The sequence below is a fragment of the Myripristis murdjan genome, chromosome 16 (assembly GCF_902150065.1).
Source record: "Myripristis murdjan chromosome 16, fMyrMur1.1, whole genome shotgun sequence".
Taxonomy (NCBI): Eukaryota; Metazoa; Chordata; class Actinopteri; order Holocentriformes; family Holocentridae; genus Myripristis; species Myripristis murdjan.
This window is the reverse complement of record NC_043995.1, coordinates 22,587,010-22,611,425: the sequence shown is the minus strand read 5'-3', so window position 1 is coordinate 22,611,425 and position 24,416 is coordinate 22,587,010. Positions and strand designations below refer to the sequence as shown.

General features: G+C 42.6%; 2 protein-coding genes and 1 pseudogene across 2 annotated transcripts in view; 2 read left to right on the top strand and 1 right to left on the bottom strand.

The window, feature by feature from the left end:
- Positions 1-879: 879 nt before the first annotated feature.
- Positions 880-5,725, top strand: LOC115373655 (transmembrane protease serine 9-like; annotated as a pseudogene).
- Positions 5,726-6,970: 1,245 nt separating this feature from the next.
- On the top strand, positions 6,971-8,824 carry mrpl17 (mitochondrial ribosomal protein L17). Its single transcript, XM_030071762.1, has 3 exons — positions 6,971-7,407; positions 8,096-8,164; positions 8,289-8,824. Exons 1-3 carry the CDS (start codon positions 7,234-7,236, stop codon positions 8,541-8,543), a joined length of 498 nt encoding a protein of 165 aa, XP_029927622.1. The 5' UTR covers positions 6,971-7,233; the 3' UTR covers positions 8,544-8,824.
- A 2,001-nt stretch (positions 8,825-10,825) lies between these two features.
- Positions 10,826-24,416, bottom strand: part of tmem145 (transmembrane protein 145) — a 35,640-nt gene continuing 22,049 nt past the window's right edge. Inside the window, exons 8-15 of the mRNA XM_030073172.1 lie at positions 22,285-22,353; positions 21,395-21,475; positions 20,980-21,058; positions 20,262-20,355; positions 17,691-17,863; positions 16,875-16,995; positions 16,395-16,583; positions 10,826-13,585 (exon numbers count right to left, since the gene is read on the bottom strand). Coding sequence (XP_029929032.1) covers positions 13,343-13,585; positions 16,395-16,583; positions 16,875-16,995; positions 17,691-17,863; positions 20,262-20,355; positions 20,980-21,058; positions 21,395-21,475; positions 22,285-22,353 — 1,049 coding nt within the window. The 3' untranslated portion in view covers positions 10,826-13,342. The remainder of the gene's footprint in view (positions 13,586-16,394; positions 16,584-16,874; positions 16,996-17,690; positions 17,864-20,261; positions 20,356-20,979; positions 21,059-21,394; positions 21,476-22,284; positions 22,354-24,416) is intronic.

Here is a 24,416-nt window from a genome sequence, read left to right as displayed (position 1 = left end):
TTCATTAACACTTATTAACTGTGAATAACAGCTAATCCAAATAATCTTGTGCAAGTCTGTCACCTTTTCAGCTGAAGGGCCCCAAAATCCCTGCATAAATTAGAGTGAGCTGTTTGTTTTGCTGTAATTTCATTTGTATCAAACTACTTTCAGCATGCTGGTGTCTACATGTTCTATTTTAAGTTGCGTGGGCTGGATTTCCTTTGAAAGCCACATTCAACCAGAGCGGCTGTGAACCAGGCCATCTGCACAGAGCTGCACTCGTGGCTCCACAACACAACTCCATCCATGTCAAGGTTAAGAAACACACCATGTGCGAAATGCATGTGCACACCAGGAGTGTGTCACAGGTCTTCAGTCACATTTGTACATAGTGCTGCTGTCTGTTTATTTTCATATAAAGTAGGAGTTCATTTTCAAAATTCTCACAGCATTAAGCATCTTGGTGATGCAGTGATACCAAGAGACAGTGTTTTTGTTTTGTCACATAGTTAAGCTGAATCTTCTACAGGATATGATATATACAATATACAATATGCCATCTGATATCCATCAATCAAACACTGGCACATAAATTATGGTCATTCATATAAATATGACATTTTTTACAGGCATTGACCAAATTTTGTGCTATAATGGCAACATATTTCTACAAAGATTAATAAATAAGACCATTTCAGTCTTATGTCAGTGCAACCCAGCCCCCACTGAGTATGGAAGGCCTATTTGTTTTTCCAGTAACCACAAATATTCTTGCAGGATCCTGATTGGTCACCATATACATGGAGGCGTTCCCTATATGGAACAAGGAGATGGAAGATTGCATATAAATAAGGGGACAAAGTAATGTCCCCTCATCGACAAGATCACTCAGCAACCATGAGGTCTCTGGTGTTCGTTCTGCTTATTGGAGCTGCCTGTGAGTATGAGTCTCTTTGACTGCAGACACTGACATCCACACATTCACCTGGTTGGCTAAATGTTGGACCTGCTGTGTGTTCTCAGTTGCCACCGAAGACGACAAGATCGTCGGAGGGTATGAGTGCAAGCCCTACTCCCAGCCCCATCAGGTGTCTCTGAACTCCGGCTACCACTTCTGTGGCGGCTCCCTGGTCAACGAGAACTGGGTTGTGTCTGCTGCTCACTGCTACAAGTCGTAAGTCTTGTATGTCTATATGTGGATTTGAGGTCTGAAATACTCAGCTGTGCAACAGGTTTTGTGTTGGCTACTCAGAAAAGGAATAGTGAACAGAAATAACACCAGAGAACACTTCAGATTAATCCACTGTCTGTGCTCTTCAGCCGTGTGGAGGTGCGTCTTGGCGAGCACAACATCAGGGTCACCGAGGGCAACGAGCAGTTCATCCGCTCTTCCCGTGTCATCCGCCACCCCAACTACAGCTCCTACAACATCAACAATGACATCATGCTGATCAAGCTGAGCAAGCCCGCCGAGCTCAACCAGTATGTGCAGCCCGTGGCTCTGCCTACCAGCTGTGCTCCCGCTGGCACCATGTGCCTCGTCTCTGGCTGGGGCAACACCATGAGCTCCAGTGAGTAAATCATCTTGTGATTTCCCACTATGTATTAGAAAATGTCTCAGGACAAACGTTGCCCTTACTGCTCCAAACCATTTTTCATCCCACAACCACATCTATCACAGCTGCTGACAGCAACAAGCTGCAGTGCCTGGACCTCCCCATCCTGTCTGATGAGGACTGCGACAACTCCTACCCTGGCATGATCACTGATGCCATGTTCTGCGCTGGATACCTGGAGGGAGGCAAGGACTCCTGCCAGGTACTGTAGTCAGCAAGAGTGACCTGCAGAGGTCCTCCTTCTCCACCAGTGCATCTGAATGTAATAACATAATTTAATGCCAGAATGTCAGGAGTGCAGTGTAGTGGAAGCTATGCCCAGCTCTTTTTCTGGCAATTTATAGTATACCCATCTATCTGCCAAATAACCACTGAAATATATAGGAGGGTATACCAACTTCCCCCTTAGTGAGCTTCACCCACCTCAGCAATTATCACACCAACTTTTGAGATATAGACTTTTTGTTTGTTTTCTTATTCGGCTTCATGTTATTATTTCATTTGGTTAGCCTGGCTTGCAGCTTCATTGCTCATGTCATTGTTTTTTTTATTGTCTCTCTCAGGGTGACTCTGGTGGCCCAGTTGTGTGCAACGGTGAGCTGCAGGGTGTTGTGTCCTGGGGCTACGGATGTGCTGAGAAGAACCACCCTGGTGTCTACGCCAAGGTAAACTGTCACTCAAATGTCTCTTCATTTACAATATGTAGTAGTATAAATAAAAGCGATTTAAAATAGGGATTCTCCAACATGTGCAGTTGAGATGTTGTCTGCACATTTTACTAATTTCTTGCTTTCTCTATTTCCAGGTCTGCCTCTTCAACGACTGGCTGGAGCGCACCATGGCCAGCTACTAAGTTGGATCCTACTTTTGCCATTCTACCTCCAGGTTCACCATAGGCAACTCTGTGCAATCATTTACATGATGCAATAAAGTCTTACGCTTGTACTTGCATATGTTGTATGCCTCCATCTTTATGCCTGCATCTCACAACATCACTAGTCATCATCAAATAATAAATAAATGAATAAATAAATAAATAAATAAATTAAAAAGGCTTTTGTTGCTCACTAACATGTTCAAATAGTTTACTTGCCCTGAAATCGAGCAGAATGTGTATCTTGATTTAACATCCAATACTGTGGAACGCCAGGAGTTGTGCCAAAGAAAATATTTCACATAATCCGCCGCATGCAAGTTTAGATCAGAATAGATCTTTATTAGCTCCAAGGAGAATTTGTCCTGCACAAAAATAGAGCCAATAATGCACGCACAAAAAAATAGCAGAGAACATGCATGGTTGATGCATCAGATAAATTACAAAATAGTGCATTCTTTCAGAGATTCAGGGCTTTGATGTTTGTTACAGATAAATTGTTCCACAGTAGTAGAAGAGAATGATTTTAAAATCCTTGTGCAAAGAAGATCTAACACTACTTATGAATATTATCATGTGAAATGCTGACACATAATTCACTGTGATTATATAGAATAATACTAGGCTCAGTGTTTAGAATTAATAAATACCCACTTTGGCTGCTTGACCCTCAAAATCTCTCGTGAGATATTTTGAGACTTGCAACACTGAAACTGTGCAAATGGGTTATACATAAATGTTTATTTCTTGTATATTGATCATTAATCATTAAATAGTTAAATACTGTCACCAGTGTTCATTCATTGTGAATTTTATGGGTTGGAGAGGAATAGAGGTGCAAATGAAATACAGCAAAATTTCCTTTGAACCATATGTATCATAGCCAGAGAAATTTAGTGTATAGATCCATGTACATTGCAGTTTTGACCCCTGTTTTCCTTGTTTGATCTCTTATAACTTTTTATAATGGCTTAGCAAGATGTTTCCATTTATTTTGTCAGAATTAATTAAACCTTTTATAATGGGATATGATACACAACCACCTCGATTAACAGCCCATCATTTCCAGAAACAAAAGATGAGACTTATTACTAAAGATCCTCTATCTGGCTGTTTGTCAGCTGAGACTTGTTTCTCTGATAACACTGATAACAAATCCACCTGAAAATGTGGGAATAACATCAGTTTTTTAACAGGATTGGTATCCTAGTAAGCTACTGCATGTATGGGAATGTGAAATTGTGACTGAAAATTAAAAGCAATCTGCCCTTTTTTGAAGTATAGTCATTAAGTGTACAGTGTGCCCCAGTTTTCCACAGTGAAGGCCAGAGCCATGCAGACAGTGAGCCTGTGAGAGAGGCTCCACCTGTTACCACGGCTGGGGGCCACGTCAAGGTCATGGGCTAGATTACAACCTGTACCAGACATGCTGTACTGTACTAAAATTATACCAAGACAATATGGGATAAGGCAAAAAAGCAATGAGATCTAAATTGCACTGACACCATCTCAAGTCACTGTTTCTTGCAGAATTAAGCACAGTCTTCATAGCAGGTTCCCAATGAGGTCATTAAAGTTTTGCGTTGACAGACTGGGTGATAATCATGACCAATTTCTCCTGGTGCCAGTCAGTGCTGGTAGAAGGTTTTGATTGGTCATCATTACCAGGGGTGTGTTCTTGCAGATGGCAGGGGTCATTACAGCACTCAATAAAAACCAGGCACAGTTCCAGGACACATCTCTGCATCTTCATCTCCCATCCAACAGACATGAGGTCTCTGGTCTTCATTCTGCTCATTGGAGCAGCCTGTAAGTATGGGCAACATTTATAGAACAAACATGCTCCTACAAAAATTCACAAAGCATCTCAGGCTGTATCTAATGTCTGTGCCTTTCATATGTAAATCAATGGCATGGTTAAATTTAAATATGGCATGATGCTGAATGCAGTTTGGACCTTTGAGGAGGTTTAGCATTTTTGTAATTATTGTGACTATTGGTCATACAGGTGCAATAGATAGGTTTAAAACTATATTTTTTCAGTTGCCACTGAGGATGACAAGATTGTCGGAGGGCATGAATGCAGGCCTCACTCCCAGCCCCATCAGGTGTCTCTGAACTCTGGCTACCACTTCTGCGGCGGCTCCCTGGTCAACGAGAACTGGGTTGTGTCTGCTGCTCACTGCTACAAGTCGTAAGAGCTGTCAAACATCACTTGCAAAGCTGCAGAGCAAATATTCTGCAGCACCACTGCTGTCACAACTCATCCCTCCTGTCCTGGTTTCTTCTCTCTGTCTGGTTCCTCTCCACCTTTACAGCAAAATGGACATTGTTCTCGGTGATCACAACCGCTGGTTTATGGATGGCAACGAACAGATCATCTCTGCTGCCCTTGTGATTCCTCATCCCAATTACGAGTCCTGGCTTGTTAACAATGACATCATGCTGATCAAGCTGAGCGAACCTGCCACCATCAATGAGTATGTGCAGCCCGTGGCTCTGTCCACCAGCTGTGCCCCTGCTGGCATCACGTGCACAGTCTCTGGCTGGGGTGTGACCATGAGCTCCTGTGAGTCCCACTCACATTAAATAACATTTCAGTTACAGCCTCCTGTGTTCAGTTATTGTTCTTGTTTTTATATCTTCTTTCCTCCCATCCTCTTAAATTATTTTGTGTCTGTGGGTCTGCATCTTCACAGCTGCTGACAGCAACAAGCTGCAGTGCCTGGACATCCCCATCCTGTCTAAGGAGGACTGTGACAGATCCTACCCCGGCATGATCACTGATGCCATGTTCTGTGCCGGATACCTGGAGGGTGGCAAGGACTCCTGCCAGGTGTGTCAATCAAGTATATTTGGTTTTTCAGCAGCCACACAGCATGTATTACTTGTTTTGAGTTTACATTAGCATTATGTTCAGATTGAGCCTCTAAATATCTGCCTAATTGCCTGTCTTTTTCCCTCTCAGGGTGACTCTGGCGGCCCTGTTGTGTGCGACGGTGAGCTGCAGGGTGTTGTGTCCTGGGGCTTTGGGTGTGCTGAGAAGAACCACCCCGGTGTCTACGCCAAGGTAATTATAGGCTTTCCAAAGCATTCATTTATTTGGATTTTGTAATGCAGCAATATCACACTTTTCTTATAATGTGACTTGAAATACATTTTACAGTTTCTCTTTCCACTTGTGTTTCCCTTTCTCCTGCATCAGACCTGCATCTTCACTGATTGGCTGCACAGCACCATGGCCAGTTACTAAGTATGGACCAGTCCTTCCTTCAGTGCAGCTGTTTGTACGGCACAGAAACCCTGTGCAAATAAGCACATACCTGCTGTAACAAAGAATAAAATAAATAATATCTACATTTTGGTCGGTATATATCTCTCAATCTGTTACGACACAACATTCAATCATACAATCAAATTCAAAGCATTTTGTAAATCTTAGTCATTTTATTATCCCCAAAAAAACAGCCCTACATATTACGGTAATCCAGTAGTTATAATGCACAGATTAATGATATAGTGCAAAGGGCTCAGTGGTTATCATTCACTCCCTGTATTTGATTCCCATGTGTGCCTGTGTAGCCATGGGTTTCCTCCCACAAACCAAAGAAATAAAAGACATCTGGACTGAAGACTCTGTTTTCCCCATGAATTCCAGTGCTGATCAACCCTAATTAGGAATATGGGAGTAAAGACAATTCCCCATGAATGATCAAACCTGTATGTTTTTATTTATTTATCCTTTATTTAGCCAGGAAGGATCCCACTGAGATACAGGCTCTCTTCTTCTAGGGAGTCCTGGTGAGTTTGCAGAATAAACAGTTACAATACATAAAAGCAACACAAGGCAAATAGTTCAGAGGAGAAGCATACACAACATTCCTGCCGTATCCATAACACATTCCACCTCAAGCCAAGGTTATACAGAACAGCAACATGTTTCCTTCATAAAAAAACATAAAAGCATAAATACATTGAGGCTCCACAAGGGAAAGAGTGAAAGGAGAGAGGCATCAAGGCCAAACCAGTGATATCCATAACACAGTCCACCTCAAGTCAAGGATTATGTGAAACAGCAACACGTTTCCTTCAGGGCAGCTTGTGAAGGTGTTCAATGGAGAGAGTGTGAATGCAAAATATTCATCTTAAATTATGTCCTCAATTTCCTTATATCTATGGTATGAGAAATGGTGAACTAAATTAGGGCCTCCAGCAACTGTAATATATATTTATATTTTAGGTTGTTAGTAATATGTATGTCATTTTATGTCTTTTTATTATTGTCTAAGTTAAAAGTTAAGTGAACCCAAGCAGCTCGGTCACATAATCAACCATTTTCATGAGGACACTGTTTAAATTTGATTCCGATTCAGTTGGTAGATTAAATTACTTTTTAACTTTTATTTCCATTCCTTTCTTAAATCCATCCATTAATTCATAATATATAATCTTGCATGGTGTCCACATAAACCTGTGCCTCTCTGAAAGCACGGCCCTTTTCTCGCTCCTCAGCGGAACTGTCGGCCGCCGGTGCCACGTCCCAGTCGGACACAACCGATGACGCACCACCAATGTCAAAGCTAGGTACACATGGATGTAATCGACCCTGGGGTTTGTCCTTACAGTAAATTAACAGCTCTATAATCCACAGACAGCGCGGTTTGAAGGAAAATAATCCGTATTTACTAAACCAGCTGTTCCGGTGTGAGTTGTTCGGTTTTTGTTTGTTTGTTGCCGCGCCGAGGCTAATCCACCGGCAGGATGCGCCTGACGCTGCCGATGTTGATCTCCCACGGCCGGGTGGCCCGGAGGATGGGCCTGGGCCCCGAGTCCCGGATCAACATGCTGCGGAACATCCTGACGGGACTCGTCCGACACGAGAGGATAGAAACCACCCTGGCCCGGGCAGATGAAGTCCGCTTCTACGCCGAAAAGGTGACGATGATGATAATGATGATGATGATGATGATGGTGTTAGCTAGCTGGCTAACAAGCTCTCAGTTCAAACCTGAGCAGAAAACAGTCTGAAAGCATTAATATCTGACAGTTATGCACCAGTGTAACATTAATGCGTCTACTCAGTGGTTTCCTAACTTGCTTGATGTAGAAAACCTCAGACAGATGCTGTTTAGACCGCAGATCCCATAAATAAGTAAAGATTTTCTAACAACAATAAAATGATCTAACTGTCTCCGCTCTCATGGGGCTGGTCAGAAACTAAACTGTGTGATTTATCATTTCTCAGTGGAGTCATTGTAATAAAATAAAAGCCTTTTTTTCGGAGTTAATCTTAAAATGCAAAATCTCATTAAGATGATATCTGAGAGACATTTGGGGACATTAGGTAAATATTGCAGTTTAATCATACGCGGCTCTACCCTCAGGGCCCTCATTTTCATTAGTTAACATGACTTTGCATATGTGCAGTATACAGATACACACATCCTTATGACTGTCATTAATTATGCCATTATCTCCGAGCCTTGATCAGCACAGTCAGGCTTTTAAAATGTGTCGCTGTGCAGACGTGTAGTGAATGAATGCAGAATTAAATAGAGCTGGACATCAAGTTAGTCCCCCTCTGTCCTTGTCCTTGATGCTGACTGTGTCTCTGTCTTCCCAGCTGATCGATTATGCCAAAAAGGGAGACACTGATGAGAAGGCAATGAAAATGGCCAGCTTCTGGTTGACGGTATGTGCCTGCAAACTGAATCTCTTCTCAGCTTTCTGCAGTCCCAGGGTTTTGCCACTGTGTCTAAATAAGATTTAGTCAGATTAAATTGTTTTTTGTGCATCTGGTTTCTGTCTCTCCTCAGGAAAAGGACTTGGTCCCAAAGCTCTTTAAAGTCCTTGCACCCCGGTTTGAGACTCAGACAAGCAGCTATACCCGGATGGCACGGCTTCCCAACAGGAAGAACTTGGACAGAGCGAAGATGGCTGTCCTGGAGTACAAAGGAAACCCCTTCCCGCCTCTGTACCCGGTGAAAAAAGAGAATGAACTGACCCTCATCAACCAGCTGCTGAAAGGCTACAGGGAGGAGAGGGCTCAGCAGTCCGCATCCAGAGCTTAATGAGCATCGACCAGTGTCGCTCTTATCTCGGATCGGTGATAAGTGAGACGTGAAGCGATGGTCTTTAGAGCCAGCGGTCTGTTGGTTGGACGCTCAGGATTCTTCTGAGGAGTCACTTGCAGACGCTCCAGTTTGTGGCCAAAGACAGTGACGCATTTCTTCACCACATGAGCCGTTTAAAGGCTCTCGAGTCAGCTGGAGCCAAGAGGAGGACGTTTCTGCCTCTTTGCAAGAAAAACCGAGGATCTGGTGTCTAAATAAATGTGATTGTGTAATATTAATACCTGTTTTTCACTTTATTTGTGTTTTGTTGAGACAAGCTGAGTTAAATTGAATGCCATGACATTAGGGCTGAATCATTTGATTAAAAAAAACAAACAAAAAAAACAGATAGTGAAATCTTAGTCAGGATTTTAGTGGGAATGCTAATCCTTATATATGTTTTGTTTTCACTAAAAAAACATATGTTTTTCTGGGGGTTGTACCATCAACAACAAACATGTCTTATATCTGGAGAGTATAAATTGTAGGCCAGGCTATTTCTGTAGGGCAGCAAAAATTTAGTGATCAGGGTATTTTGTGGCACATTTTTCCTTTATCTAAAGATTTCAGCATTTGTGATTTGGGCATTGCACTTGGCTATATTGTGATTTGGATTTTTAAGTCAGTTGCAACAAATTAAAGGAAAAAAACAATATAAAGTGTTTCAGTGAGGTGTTGTGCCACCACAAGCTGCCAGAACAGCTTCGGTGTGTAGATCAGTCCCACCGGAGAAAACACTTTATTCTGTAAAGTAACAAGGAACTGATAAATAGATAAATGTAGTGCGATAAAAAGCTCAGGGTTTTCCTCTGAAATGTAGCTCAGGAAAAAGTCTCACTAATTGGAAATGTTGCATTCATCCAAAACATTCCCTCATTTGGTGTTTTGATGATCCAAGTCCAAAATCTCTGTCCCATAGGTGTTCAGTTGGGTTGAGATGTGACTGTGAGGGTCATAGTGTTATGATTTACATCATTTTCATCTTCATCAAACCATTCAGTGAGCCCTTGTGTCCTGTGGATGGGGATATTGTCATCCTTCAACAGACCACTCCCATCAGGATAGAAAAGTTTCCTCAGAGGATAAAGGTGATCACTCAGAAGAACTTTGTTCTGATTTGCAGTGAAGCCTTCCTCAAAGGCGACAAGTGAGCCCAAACCATGCCAGGAAAATGCCCCCCACAGCGTAACAGAGCCAGTTGACCCCCTCACTGTCAGGGTCCAGCATTCAAGCCTGTGGCGTTCTCTTGTTGGAGCCCACACATGCACTCGCCCACTCGTCCAGAATATTGCTGAAAGACAACTCATCTGACCACATCACTCTTCTCCACATCTCTGTAGACTGGCACAGCTCAGCTCTCAAATGTGTGGTTGCGTTTTGGGTTTATGCACTGCAGCCCTGCTATAATATCCCTCTCAGCAGTGTCTTCTGGAACAATGGTGCTCCATTTCTCCAGCAGAATCAATGCCAAAACACACACTGAAGCTCCTCCGGTGGCTTGTGGTGGCCCAGCACCTTAAGAGATTTTATGTTGGTTTTCCTTTTAATTTGTCACCCATCTGATGTGAACCACCTGTTTTCCAGACTCGCCATTTTGCACTGAATTTCAGCATCTGTTTTTGAAATCTATTGCTGAGGAGGCATAGATAAGGGTTTCTCCACAGACAGTATCCTCACATCCCCACAAGACGTTGCAGTTTGAGAGCGCTGCGATCATAACTCGAGAAGGGAGGGAAAGTACAAATACCAAGCAAGTAAATGACAATAGTTTATCACAAAATAACTCCTAGTATTCATGCAGCATCTCAAATTGGATTTACCCTTTAAGTTGCAGACAGGAAAAGCAATAAAGGGCATTCCTCGTGAGAGCTGACTGTGTGGCAGTGATTAGACTGAGGCCATCTGCTGAAGTAGAGCCGTTCTGTAGCACAAGAATGGACACGGACAGTTGTTGTGACTCAGCTCTTTGGCAGGCGCTAAGAAGCCTGGAATGGGATACTGGCAGCAACTTACAGTGAAATAATTAGGCTAGCCTACATCAGAATGTGACCACCATCGAGTGTGTCCCTGTGGTGTTTTACTTTAATGGACTCTTGTAATGAGAACAGATTCCAAAATATGATTTACAGTTACTGGATTTACCGCTTTGGACGAATGCCCTCGGCCGAACTGGAACACAAACACTCAAGAAGCCAAATAATAACACACCCAGACGAAGCCTATAATAAAACCATATTTTTTTTATTATTATTATTATTTTGGCAAAAAGTGTATATTTACAGCATATATAGAATTCTCGTTTGACACCATTAAAATGCATTTGAACAGTGCTTCAGTGATGTGCTCTTAACCAGATCGCTCTGAGTAGCCTAAAAGCTGTGCTGTTTTCTATCATGCATACACAATCTCTTCTCTCCGTCCCCCTCCTCTGCCCCTAAAGTGTGTGTCTCAGTCCTGTAATGTATGTCAGTGTACACAAGTCGAAGCAATGACATCAGTAAGCCAGTCTGTTAGTCCCGTCACCTAGTCTCTGTTAAAGTCAGGTCATGGCAATCATAACAATAGGCAACAGTAGACAAATGGCAGTCATGCCAAATATGAATCAGAGACACGTAACGACCAGAAATAACAACTAGTGCTCTAATTCAGGAATCATTCTGTTTCACAGACTAAGTTATACCTCTGACTATATTCTTACACATTACACACCACAGTCCTAACATCCTAAAGTACTCCAGACATTATAGCAAGATGGCCATTGATAAAACTGTGGACTGTTAGTCAATTACCACCGTTTTTATGCTTTAGAAAATTGGGGAAATGAATGAACCATGCTTCCTAGACAAGATAAAATACTGCCTTTGTTAGTGGTCTTTCCGTTCAGGGATTTTTTAAAAAAAAAAATCAATACTGCAAGTAACTGGTGGTAAATTCAATTTCATCAATGACGCCCTTACATACTGTAGCTCTTATCAACAATCTGCAGTTTAATGTAAAATGAGCCGTGTTGAGCGTGTTCCACATTCTCTAAAATGCCCCGGCACTCCATGACATTTTTAGAGTCTCTATTTACAGGTGTTATGTGTGTATGCAACTGGAATACTGCTGGATGTAGCGTGAATCCAGATTCAAAGCAGTCTATAAGGTGACTTTTTTCCACGAATAAACAGACTAAGACCAGGAACATTAAAGTGCTACATGCAGGACAAACAAAATGTACAATTGTGTTGCTATTTTCACAGTTCATCTACAAGGTGGTGTTTTTTCTTTTTTTTTTTTTTTTCTCTTTTCTGTCATTGCTCAGTGTTCGGGGATATAAAACTGCTTGTATTTGTAAAACCTCTCACTCGGTACAGACACATACAAGTGTGAAAAGCCAACAAATACAGCCGTATGTCTCAGGTACTAGACAGGGGTGAGGATGAAGTTACTTATGGTAACGGACTGTGGGCAGCTTTATGCTTCTGAATCATGGATGTGTTGTAGATGTAAGCCGAGGAGGGAAAAAAAAAATCAACAGAGGTGTAGTGTTCCAGTAACTTGAAAATCATCCCTGTCTTTGTGCTCTATTGCATCAGTACATTCACCAAGGTCTACATACACAAAGATAATGACATTTCTGAGCAGGCATTATTTGCGCTCCAGTGGAAAGCAAGCTGAAACTGAGGTACTGCAATATTGGTTTGATAGTGTTTCAGACAGAGTGAGAGGGATTTGATTGGAGTAGCAACAGAATTTCTATCCGAAAACAGAATTTACCCAGTCGGAAGAAATACACGTGGCCTATTGTATGTATTTACAAGAGGAAAGGTTTAAATACACACAATAAGCGCATACTGTTGAGTCACATGGAGTAAATATATCAGCTTTTGGACAGGAAGTACGATACAAACATGCGTGTTTTACGAGTACCTAGAAGTGCCCACAGTAAACGTGACGTTGTACATTTACACATCAGCATATCAATCCAGAAGAACCAGCTGCGATGAAGCCTTGTAAGACTATAAATTAACCCAACATATTCTATATAGAGAGTAAATATCTATGCTTTGTTAAAAAAAATAATAATAAATAAAAAAAATAACAATGAGGGGGGTAAATCCTTAAATCTGATAAAATGTGATGGCATGAGATGTTTGACAGTCACAGCACCAACTGGAATTCAATGATGTGGAAAAAAACATCATCAAAACAAAACTTTCTTCTTTTTTTTTTTTTTGCAATAAAAACTTTTAACTATTTAGTGTGGTAGCTCTGTCCTGTTTTAGCTATTTACAAACTCTTCAAGGCCCACCATCAATGCCTCATGAATTTTTGAATAAGAGTATTTCAGAATTTTGTTCATTTCCGCCTCGTGCACAGCTATCATTCTATTGCTCTGGCTACATCCACTTTGTCATCTCTCTCCCTCTGTGCCTCTTACTGGTCAACATCAAATATTTATTGCTTCTTTATTCTTTTACAAGCTCAGCACTTCTATCTCACACAGCCATTTCCCCACTTTTCCTCCATTCTGTTTATTTCAAAAGCTCTCGTCTAACAGGTGAAAAGGGACCGTTTAGGTTCTCTCTTCTGCATGCCTGTTTTTGATGATTTCTCTCCTCTTCATCTGTCCCGGCTTTTTTTTCTGTCCCTTGTAGCTGTCAACAGTAACACCTTGCTTTCCACACCCCACTCTCTTTTTACTGTGTGTTTTCATTCTGTCCATATTGCCTCCAATCCTTTTCCCATCTCTCTCTGTCACCTTTCCCTCTGTTTCATGCTTTTGTGCCTAATCCTCCTCCTCCTCCTCCGCTCTGCATGCTGAAATACTCGGTGAAGGAGGGGAGCCGCGGAGGGACCGGCGGAGAGTGTATGGCCAGGCGGGGAGGTATTGGAGGCGGGGGCGGCGGAAATGTCGATGTCAAGTCGGCGGCAGTGGTGATGATCTTCTGCTCGCTGTTCCTCGGCACCTCTTGCCCTTTCCGAGCCACCGTCTCCTCCACTGTCTTTACCGGTTCCTGGAGGGGAGAGGAGGAGGAGGAAGGAGGTCAATGTTGGAAGCTCGGGGTTTATGACCAGAAAGAGGAAACCTTGCAGATGCACCATCAGTATCAGCATATCACATGTTCACAACTTCCTCTCTCACGCATATTACCGCTTCCAAGATAAATGAGGTCAGGCCAGGTTACACGTTTACCGGCTTCCCTGACCTCCACCCTCCATCAGGATCAATTACTGTGCTCGCCATAAACCTGCATACACCCAATCTCGTCCTACATCAGTGTCTATTTGGCTGACCAATTTTTGACCACCATTTCTCGCCTGCAGCTGATTCAAAATGCCTAGACTTTTGACGGGCACAGAGAAAAGACAGCACTTCACTCTGGTCCTGGCTCAGCCGCATTGGTTATCAATGACATACAGAGCTGATTTCTAAATTTGATTATTGGTTTTTAAGGCCCTACATGGATTAGCTCCACAATTCATCACTGACCTGCCCCCGGGTCACTGAGGTCATCCTCACTTTTACAACCCCTCTCAGTCCACCAATCACGTCTCATAAGCAAAGGTGACGGGGCTTTTTCTGCCGCTGCTCCCAGGCTCCCGTCCCAGATTAAGTCCTGTCCCACCACTGACACTTTTAAATCAAATTTAAAGACCAGCTGTTTTTTCTCTCGCTTTCAGTTCAGTTGGATTGCCCAGTGTCAAGTCCATTCTTAATTTATCTCTAACATCCTCTTATTGAGTTTTAATCTGCTGATGGTTTTATTTATTTATTTATTTATTTATTTTTTACTGATCTTATTCATGTCCTCTAAAGTTAATATTTCTTATTTCTTATCTTAACACTTGTTTTTTGTGCTCGTTTTTATTTTTAGTCTTGGCTTTTATGTGTTACTGTTTTAATCTTGTAAATTTGGATTGTTAACCCTTCTGCCACGTTTGTGAAGCACTTTGGGTCAACTCCTGTTGTTTTAACATGTGCCATATAAATAGAGTGACTTGGCTTAACTTGAGTATGCATACAGTCTGTGTGTTAGTAGTGTAATGATTTGTTTATTGCATTGATGCATCGCATTGATTGTAAATGCGGCCAGTTGACCCGCATCAGTCTGCTGAAGGAACTAAACAGGATGAATCGCTCTGACTTCAGGTTGAATCACCATGAAATGCTTTGAATCGAATCATTCATTATACTTTAAAATATAGATTTATTGTCATGGTGATCCAACAACATAAAATGAATTTCAACTATTTCTCAACTATTGTTTTTTTTTCACCTTTCATGAAAGTCTTACATTATTGCATGTCTTTATTGAACTGAATCATTGACTTGATTTATGGTGTAAAAACTCAAGTCAAAGTCAAACTAGTGAATGAAACAGAATCTCTGTCAAGCCAAAGATTGATACCCCAACTATGAATATTATATTTATTTGTCTATATATGAGTGCATATGTTGAGTGAGCAAAATTAGAAATACCTTCCTTCCTACAGAGCTGCATTCTCTGTTGTCTCAGTGCATAACTGGTGTGTTTTGTAAGTTTATATCACTTGTAAGTTTATCGTCTCCTTCACATTACTGACATCTGCACACAGTCAGCATGGTACTATTCATTTTTGCTCTGCATGAAAAACAAGCTCCAATGACTCGAGCTAGATAATTCATCACTGTAAACACGAAACCTTAATTTGGTTTTGTCAAAGCCTCAGTTTTAGCATTGTTTCACTGTGCCAGAGATGAGTGTCTTCAAATCAGTGTGCATTACGTTACACTCTGCTTACTGTCAATCACCTCATCCCCGCAGCAAGAAATGGAAGACTTAGCCAGGAAAGAATCCCTAAAACATGGCGCCTTATCGAGCTGACATTTTATCTCCCTGCGCAATCGAAAGTTCGGTTCGGTCCTTGGGCCAAACATTCCCAGCCGTTCTCCGTGCTTGGCTGCGGTTCAGGTTCTCTGTTGTGGCCCCGGAGCTGTGGAAAAATCCACCACTCCATGTCAAATACGCCCCATCCGGTGAATTTTTCAATTCACTCAAACCTCAAAGCTCAAAGCCCATCTTCCCTCCCTGACTTTTGATTGCATTTGAGATCTGTTTATGTGCCTTGCAATGTTGTTAGTGTTGTTCCTGTGGTGTCTTTTTATAGTGGTGATTGTCCTGGTTTTACTGTTGCTGTCCCGTCTTTTATTGATGCTTATCAATTCTGGCAAAATCTTTTATGCTGTTTGTTTCTCTCGTGATGTCTGGAGAGCACTTTGGTCAGCTTGTGGTGTTTTTAAATGTGCTATATATATATATATATATAAATCTGTGCCTGACTTGACTATCTGACCGTACTGTCACATCCATGTCTTCTCATTTTTGGGCATCTTTATTAGCTGGGACAGTAATTAGTTTCAGGCAACGTTTGACACAGGAAAAGATTGTATTTCAAAAAGTGAGGAAAATGAAAATTAGTTCAGAAAATCTAATTATATTGCCTACAGCATGCTTTGAAAAAGCAGCATAGAGTAGGTGTTGACAGATGCACCCGAGCTATAACTCAAAGTGAAACCAGCGTTCTCCTTTAACCTGTCTCCTCCCCTTCAGCTACATCACCCTTTCATGGCTAATGTGGAATTAATAGGTGAAATCAATAAGGGATCATAGCTTTCACAAGGCATCATCTAGTCAGTCATTTTTTATTAGAGGAACAGTTGGCTCTCTTATTTTCTACTGTGTAGTTTGTTTCTCTACTTTTTGTCCTCAAATAACTGGAACACAGGGCACCAACAATGCACCCAAAGGCAAGTACACCACAAAGGCACCGGTAAACACTCACTGACTGGATGGAGAAGAGTTCAGTGAAGTTTGGCTGAGAGTCGCCCAGGAAGGAACTGTTTCCATAGGCATGATGGGGAAAACTCTCGCCTCCCGCCTCCCCCTTTGGACTCGACAGGAGGATCCCAATCTGGGATGTCCTGACATGGTAAGGGAAGTTCTTATTGGCTGCTGAAGGCCTTGTGATAACCTAAGAGATGAAAAGATTGAAAAAAAAAAAAAAATGCTGATTTTTGACACATTTAATTCAACTGTTACACATAAAGTAGCTAACACATAGCATAGTAAGTGGCAATAGCAATGCACATGCTGTGTCCAAGGTGAAGAGGAGGTAGATGATAGTGTGTGGGGGGAGATGATCACCACAAGGGAATTATGACTCAAGGATGATGAATTATTAAAGACATAATAAATAATGTGGACTCTGTGTGTGTGTGTGAGGGTCTGTATGAGTGTGTGTGTGTGTGTGTGTGGTACGAACAAGGAACACAATGTGAGCGTAGAGGTGGATGCCGAGCTGGATGCCATTGACGATCTTCTCTCGCGCCCAACGAGGTATTCCAAAGTTGGCGATGAGAGCCATGACGGGCACTGCGAAAAACCTGGAAAAGAGCGAGGAGTTAAGTATGGCAAGAAAATAAATTAAATGAGAGTACGAGAGCACAGTTTGATGGTAAGAGAGAGACAATGAGAGGGAGAGAGAGGGAGAGAGAGAGTAAAGCTGAAGCAGAGGCTCAAAGAAAGATAAAGATGGGAGGAGAAGAGACACAGATAATGAGGCGGGAGATAGCGCTTGTAATGAGAGGGAGAAATACTGAGATAATATTAGTTCTTGTAATCTACCCTTCATTTCGAGCTGACGCACTTGCCCAGATGAGCAGTGCATGTAGAAGTGTTTTTTTTTTTTTCCTCAGGCTTGTGTAAAGGAAATATTTTTCAAGCACAAAGCATTCAAGTGCTAGTTGTCTTATGCACATATTTCATAACTATATAAATTATTCTAATAGAAAAGGCCTCACACGGCTGAAGAAAAATAGATATTTTACTCTGGCGATCAATCACTCCAGCACTGTTATCCGCAGAGGGTAGAGCGGAGAGGGTGAGCTCGGGGGGTAGAGAAGTAGGGTAAAATAAATACTGTTTAGGCATCAACTATCTTACTTGTGTTTTTACAGGGCAGCATAAATTATTCAAATCAAAAAAGACCTCAAACAGGAAAACATGTATTTCTCTACTCTTACAATGTCTCACTCAGGTGTGTTCATGCTCCGCGTTAGAGAAGCGGGCCGGCTCTCACCAGAGTGTGTATGTGGTGAAGAAGGGGATGTAGAAGGGCTGTTTCTCGGGGTAGTGTTTCAGCGAGATCAGGACGGCGTAGCAGAACCACACGTAGGCCAGCAGCTGCAGGCCCATCAGGCCGTAGCCTGCAGGGCTGTCGTACACATACAGCACCTCGCCTGGGTCAAAGAACTGAGACGGGGACACAAAGGGGATATTGGCACAAAAACTATGCACACAAAAATGGATACACACACGTGCCTGTATTTAACAAATAAAATGCAACTGTTGGATCTTAAGCAGTAAAGAAGAAAACCAGTCTATCAATCGCTAAGATGGATTTGTTTGTGGGTCAGCTGATGCATTGTGAAAACCCTGCAGAAGCTCAGCATGGAACGTACGTGTGTGTCTGTGTGACACTGACACTCCTCCTAAACTGGGTCATTTGTGTATGTGCATGTGTGTGTGTGTGTGTGTGTGTGCACCTACAGGCAGCAGATTATGTTTCACAGTCCAGTGACTGGATAGCACTGGACATACAGGGTTACCCTTCCACCAGGTCTAACAGCTTTTTAAGCTCCTCCAACCCAAAAGCCGTCAGACTCCAAACTGCAGGCCCAGTATCAGGAGCACGTTTCAATTCATGATACACTAGCTCCATTTTAGTTCCAATTGTAACCTAGTTCGACTTATTTTTAGCAAGAGCTCCCCTGAGTTTGGAGGTCTTTAATAGTAGGGACCATGGAAGAGGGCAGCGGCAGATAAATTGCAGTGCTTCAGCTCCACATATTGCAGTATGAGAGATGACTATAGGCTCTAGTGTTAAATATAGCATGGATAGTTCCCCTGCATTATTCCCAATGCATCATTACTTTACCACGCTCTACTCAGTGGTGGTAATTCACCGCTCCAAAGCGTCGCATCGTAACGCCTTTCAGTGCTGGAGCCATTACAGAAATATGCAGAAACACAACTATTACACTCCTGAGTGTTATTAATTCAAATGCTCTCATGCTGAACGCCAGCCACTGCTATCCGTGTGGTCCCCCGCCCTCACCGATGCGTACTATAGTTAAAGAGAATGAAGATGTGAGAGGATGCCATCTTTAGTGACGCGGGAAATTGTAAAGCTCATCACTTTTTAGTCCATTTCAAAACGCTGGCCAGTGCTGCAGATGTGTTGCGGTGTTCAGCAGAGCATCGACAAACAGAGCTGCTCACCACACACTCCACAGGGCATCTGTCCTTCCACTCCTAGGAAATCCTAAAGAGTCACTGATCTCACTTTTATTAGATTAGGTGTAATCAAAGACACGGTTACAGGAACTATAACTCTGGAAGCTGTGTTTGTAATATAGAATCTATGATTTTCTAATACTTTTCTGTAATTTTCACAATCCAAATAATGCATATTTATGACTAGCATGTGTGATGACTGACGACGGAAAAGGCAATCACAGCCAACACCGGCCTGTGGGCTCAACCTCATCATGAATATTTGTGAGAACATTAAGAGCCAAAAAGACTAACACCTTGAAGATATTTTGTTCGTCTGCACCGACAATTATCGAATTGTAAATCTTTCGGATTACCTCTGCCAAGAGAATTGTGTGGGGGGTTTATTTTTTCTGCCCATTCTGACTGTTTGTCAAAATGTCATCAATGGATTTTCAGAAAATGTTGCGGAAACATTTGTTACGGGACGAGGAAGAACTGATTAAGTTTTCACATCAGTTGGCCGGAGAGGGCCGTCTTGGCTTTTCACTATAAGGAGCTCCATTATTGAACAACAACCAAACAATTACAGTTGACGCATAACCACTCTTACAATTTTTCCAGAGCTTGATTCGGTGGCTGAGGAACGGCTCTAAATGGCCACAGTGATAATCGACTAAAACGCCTGGAATTTAAACAGGCATATGCCACGTCCCATTTCATGTTCATCTCCTGAGACAAGTTGGTGCATGGAAGTAATTGTTAACTGAAAATCCGCCATGTGGAACCGCAATATATTGACAACTGCGACGCGTTGGCGGAGGTACTCGCTCTACTGAATGCCATCTAGCTCTAATGTGGATTTCATGTCATATCGGAAGAAGCAGAGGAACAGTCTGACATCTTGTAGCTGTAACTTGGAAGCGTTCGCCTGCTTTACTCATTAGAACGCCCACATCCAAAATCATTTTTATTTATGCATTTCAAATTAATCATGAAATACGTCCAGTGGATATTGCCCACTTTTTTCTGAGCGGGGTTGATTGTATTAGTGTGAATGTAACAGATAATTTTGAGTTTTATTACCTTGAGCTGCAATTCCTTGCCATGATTACTGCCTGTGCTGAAACCAAGTGGGAAATACTGAAGCTTACAAAAACAAATCCAACATGTCCTAATTGCAAATACCTCTAGGAGGTTAATGTGATTGTTTTTTTGTTTTTTTTTTCCAGGTTGGCAGCGCGTATTTACGTCAATTCAACATGATGCGAATGTGGCCTAATTCCTGCCCACCTGGCCTTTGGTGTCGAGGTGGAGGAGGGGGCTAACTATCGACAGTGGTGCAGTGTGGGTAATGCGGTGTGTGGTGCTGTACCTCCGCTTCGTAGATGAAAAGGATGACGTAGGTGATGGTGTAGACTGTCATGTAGATGCTCAACTTAACTGACCCGCTGTGACTGATCCTCGCCCTGACACACATACACAAACACACACACACACATACACACACACAGGGTTAACGGTCACACATAAGTTAAAGGAAAATAGGACACAAAAAACCTTGAGATGATTGCAGGCACAGAGGGATGCAGGAGTAGAAATACACACACAACACACATTTTTTTTCCCCCCTTTACACTCCAGTGCAAACAGCTTAATCGAAAAGCAGCTCTTCCGCACTTCCTGCCAGAGAGAGCGTGTTATCGCTGTCAGGTGGAAACCTTAACTTATCAGCCACTTATCATGGAAAAAAAAAAGATCCTTGTTTTAGCCTGACTGTTATGCGTTTTTGAGTTTATGAGCTGTTTGAAAGGGTTTCACATCGGTTTCCACATGACAACAGCGATATGGCGTCTCAATAAAGTGGCATTTACTTCTATCGAATCCCCTGACTTTTTGACTGGCATCTAAAATTGTAATCTCAGGAGACGGTGTCATGACTCTGACAGCTACGGCTGACACTGAAAGACACAGGCAACACCCACACGATCACACACGCTTGTACAAATGCATGAGCGCATTCACACGCACACGTACAGGCGCGCGGAAACACACGCGCACATGCACACACACACAAACTGCAAAACCCCTACCTAGTGACAGTGAAACCTTTTCCCAACAAAATGAGCATCAGAAGGAATACCAAGAAACTGACGGAGAACAGTAATTTCCCTGGAGAGAGACAGAGAGATGGAGAGAGACAGAAAGGGAACGGGAGAGACAGAGGGGTAATTAGGTTGTGGTTTCTGAATCTGTAATATCATAAGGGAAGATAAAATCAGGTCATCATACGCAAATACACACACACACACACACACACACACACAATCATGCATGATCCTGCCTATGCCCTTCACACCATCTACCACACATAATCTTCACTCCACACACATCTATCATCGTCCGCTCATTCATTCTGCACTGACAGTGAGTGATTTTCCAGTGCACAGACAGTGTCAGTCAGCCTGTCAGCGGCCAGCGGTGTGGGGATATGGGAGAGGGACTCACCCAGTATTTTCAGACTGCCGTTGCCAACTCCATCTCTCGCATACAAGCCCCAGTAGATACAATGGAACGACAGGCTGAGCACTGCCAAGTGGAAAAAGATGGAGGGAGGAGAGAGATGAAAGAATAAGAGGGGAAGAAAAGGAGGGAGAGAACAAGCAGGAGGGTGACAAGGGAAATGAGCCCAGAAGGGGAGGGGTGGGGTGGTGGGGGAGTGGGGGTTCGAATGGAGCAAAATGGAAAGATGGAGAGGAGGAGGTAAGGGAGAAGAGAGTGAAACAAAAGAGGTAGGAGAGGGAGTAAAGGAAGTGAGAAAAGTGTGTGTGGGGCGGTAAAAAAGGAGGCAAAGGAGGACAACAGGGAGAGAAACGACAAGGAGAGGCGAGACCAAAGAAGAGGAGGATTGGAGAGGAGAGAAGAAACGAGCAAAATAAGGAGGAGGAGAGATGGCTTGTGAGACGTGGGAGGAGAGGGAGAGGGAAAACGGAGAAGGGATTTGGAGAAGGGACAAGCCAAGTGAGGAAGAGAGAGTGAGATAAGGAGGAGGAGGAGAGGAAGAGGAGGAGGAGGAGGAGGAGGAGAGGATGAAATGAGAGAGGGTGGAGAATTCGTCAGAAATGACATGCTCCAATGAACACTGCAGCAGAGCACCACTGTTTGCAACAGGCCCTATTCAGAGGCTAATAAGGGTGATAATATCTCCGCTCTGAATTAGGGATTAAGGTATGAGACGCTCCAGCCGTGTGAAAGGCTCATTGAGAACTGTGCGTGGGATGTGAGCTGGTGTGCGTCTGCTCATGTCCATGTGTGCATGCCTGCATGTGTGAGTATGAGAGTGTGTGTGTATGTGTGTGTGTTTGTGTGCAGCACACGATAGAAGTGATGGCTCTCACCCTCCACACCTGCCGCTGTCATAAACATTTTGTAGGTTGTGTGAAGAAGCTGTCTTCCCTTCAGATTGTCTGTGGAAGAAAAAAAAGAATGAGAAAGAGGTGTGTGTATGTGTGTGTGTGTGTGCATGGAGGGGAGAAGGGGGTTGAAGATAAAAAGGATGTAGATATGGTAACAGATGGTGAAGGAGAGCGAGAGAGGTACAGAGAGTGACAGACAGAGAGAGAGAGAAGGGAGAAGAACAAAGAACAAGGGAGCGGGCCAGATAGATGCAGGAGCATCCATTAGTATGAATCCATCTTGCAATGCCCGTTTCTAGCCGAGCGCATACAGTATGCATATTCTTTCTTCTCTAATCTCTGAGGAAATATTTTAATGCCTATTTAAGCCAGCAATCTGACTGGGAAAACATTCCTATACGCAGCAGTGGCCTAGGGGAGAATTTAAAATAGGAGGAAGGGTCAGAAGGATATACATGTTCACAGTTGTCTTGTACAACCACAGCCTGGGGGCAGCTAAAGGTGCTCTGGCTGTGGTTGGTAAAGGAACATTTCAGCCCAAAATGAAAATTCTGCCATTATCCTATCACCTCCATGAAATTAAAACTCCATTGAGCTACCACCAAACACAGGGAGTTACATGCAGCTACCACAGCTTCATCTCAGCCTCCTATGAAACTACTGGAGTGAACATGGAAGGAAAAAGAGCATAAAATGACCATAATATTTGTTGAAATAAATAAATAAATAAATAAATACAAAAAACAACACTCCTGGAGCCTGTTTTCTTTCGTAGTCAAACAATTGTCTCTGCGGTGGAGTCCAAAAGGCATGAATTTGTCTCATTATGCAGTGTCATTCTATCCTCTTGTACTGCAACCAAACCAAGGAAGTAGGCCGATGCTGTTTAAACATGCCAGCCAATACAGAGCTGGCTGTTTAGCCTGCACCAACCTCCAACCTGCTCTAAGTAGGAGACAGAACCATCTTGTTTCCTTGTTTTGGTTGCCATACCTAACAAGAAAAAGAATTTCCTTACATAGAAAAACACCAAATAACGAGGTAAAGAGGGCTCTTGAGTTATTCGGTTACAAAACCCTGGGATAACACTGCAGCAGTATAGTGAAATTTAATGGCCATTTTATTTCCTTTTTGACTCTAAAAAACCAGACCCAATTCATTTCAATACTGGGAGAGGACTGAGCAGGAGCTACAGGAGCTAACTCACTATGTGTTTTAATGTAATACAAATTTCAATTAAGTTTCCATTGACATGGTGTGGCTAGTTAAAGGGATTAGGATTTCACTTGGGACGAAATGTCCCTTTAAAGGAATACTTCACCAAAAAGCTATCTATTTTGTATCATGTACTCAGCCCCAGTCGTGTTAAATGTCAGGCGAGAAAAGTGTAGCCAGTTAATCACTCGCTCGACTGACACTTTCAGTCAGTGACTTCAGTCTGACTCTGTGCTGAGTGAAATGTCAGCGTGGCCAATGAGAGAGTAGCACTCCTGGCCAATGAACGAGCTGAAAGCAGGTCTTAAACTAGGTGAACTTGCAGGCCAATCATGAACAGCTGCTCATGCATGAGGCATTTTTCCCAAGTGGTTTATTTAGCAACTTTTTTTTGCCATAATTATGCTGGGTTGGACATGCTAAACAGATGAGGATGGAGATTACACTGCACAAAAAAATTGTTTTTATAACATTTTTGTCAAAGTTGCTGATAACTCAATATTAATACTTTCAATACGTTTTGTAGGACATGCAGTACAACTCAGGATGAGTATATGATATGTATACACAACATCCACTGCATGTCTGTCTGTCCTGAGAGAGGGATCCCTCCTCTGTTGCTCTCCCTGAGGTTTCTTCCTATTTTTTCTCCCCATTCAAGTTTTTTGTAATTTAAAGAAGTTGTTCCTTATCCAATGTCAGGGTCAGAGGATGTATTGCTGTAAAGCCCCACTAAGGGAAATTTGTAATTTGCGATATTGGGCGATTCAAATAAAATTGACATGACTTGACTCTATGATACAAAATGTATAGTTTTTGAGTAAGGTACTGCTGGAAGCAAAGTGGAGCACTTCTCCTCTCTTCTGTTCCCAGTTGCTCCGGGCATTTGAACTCTGACT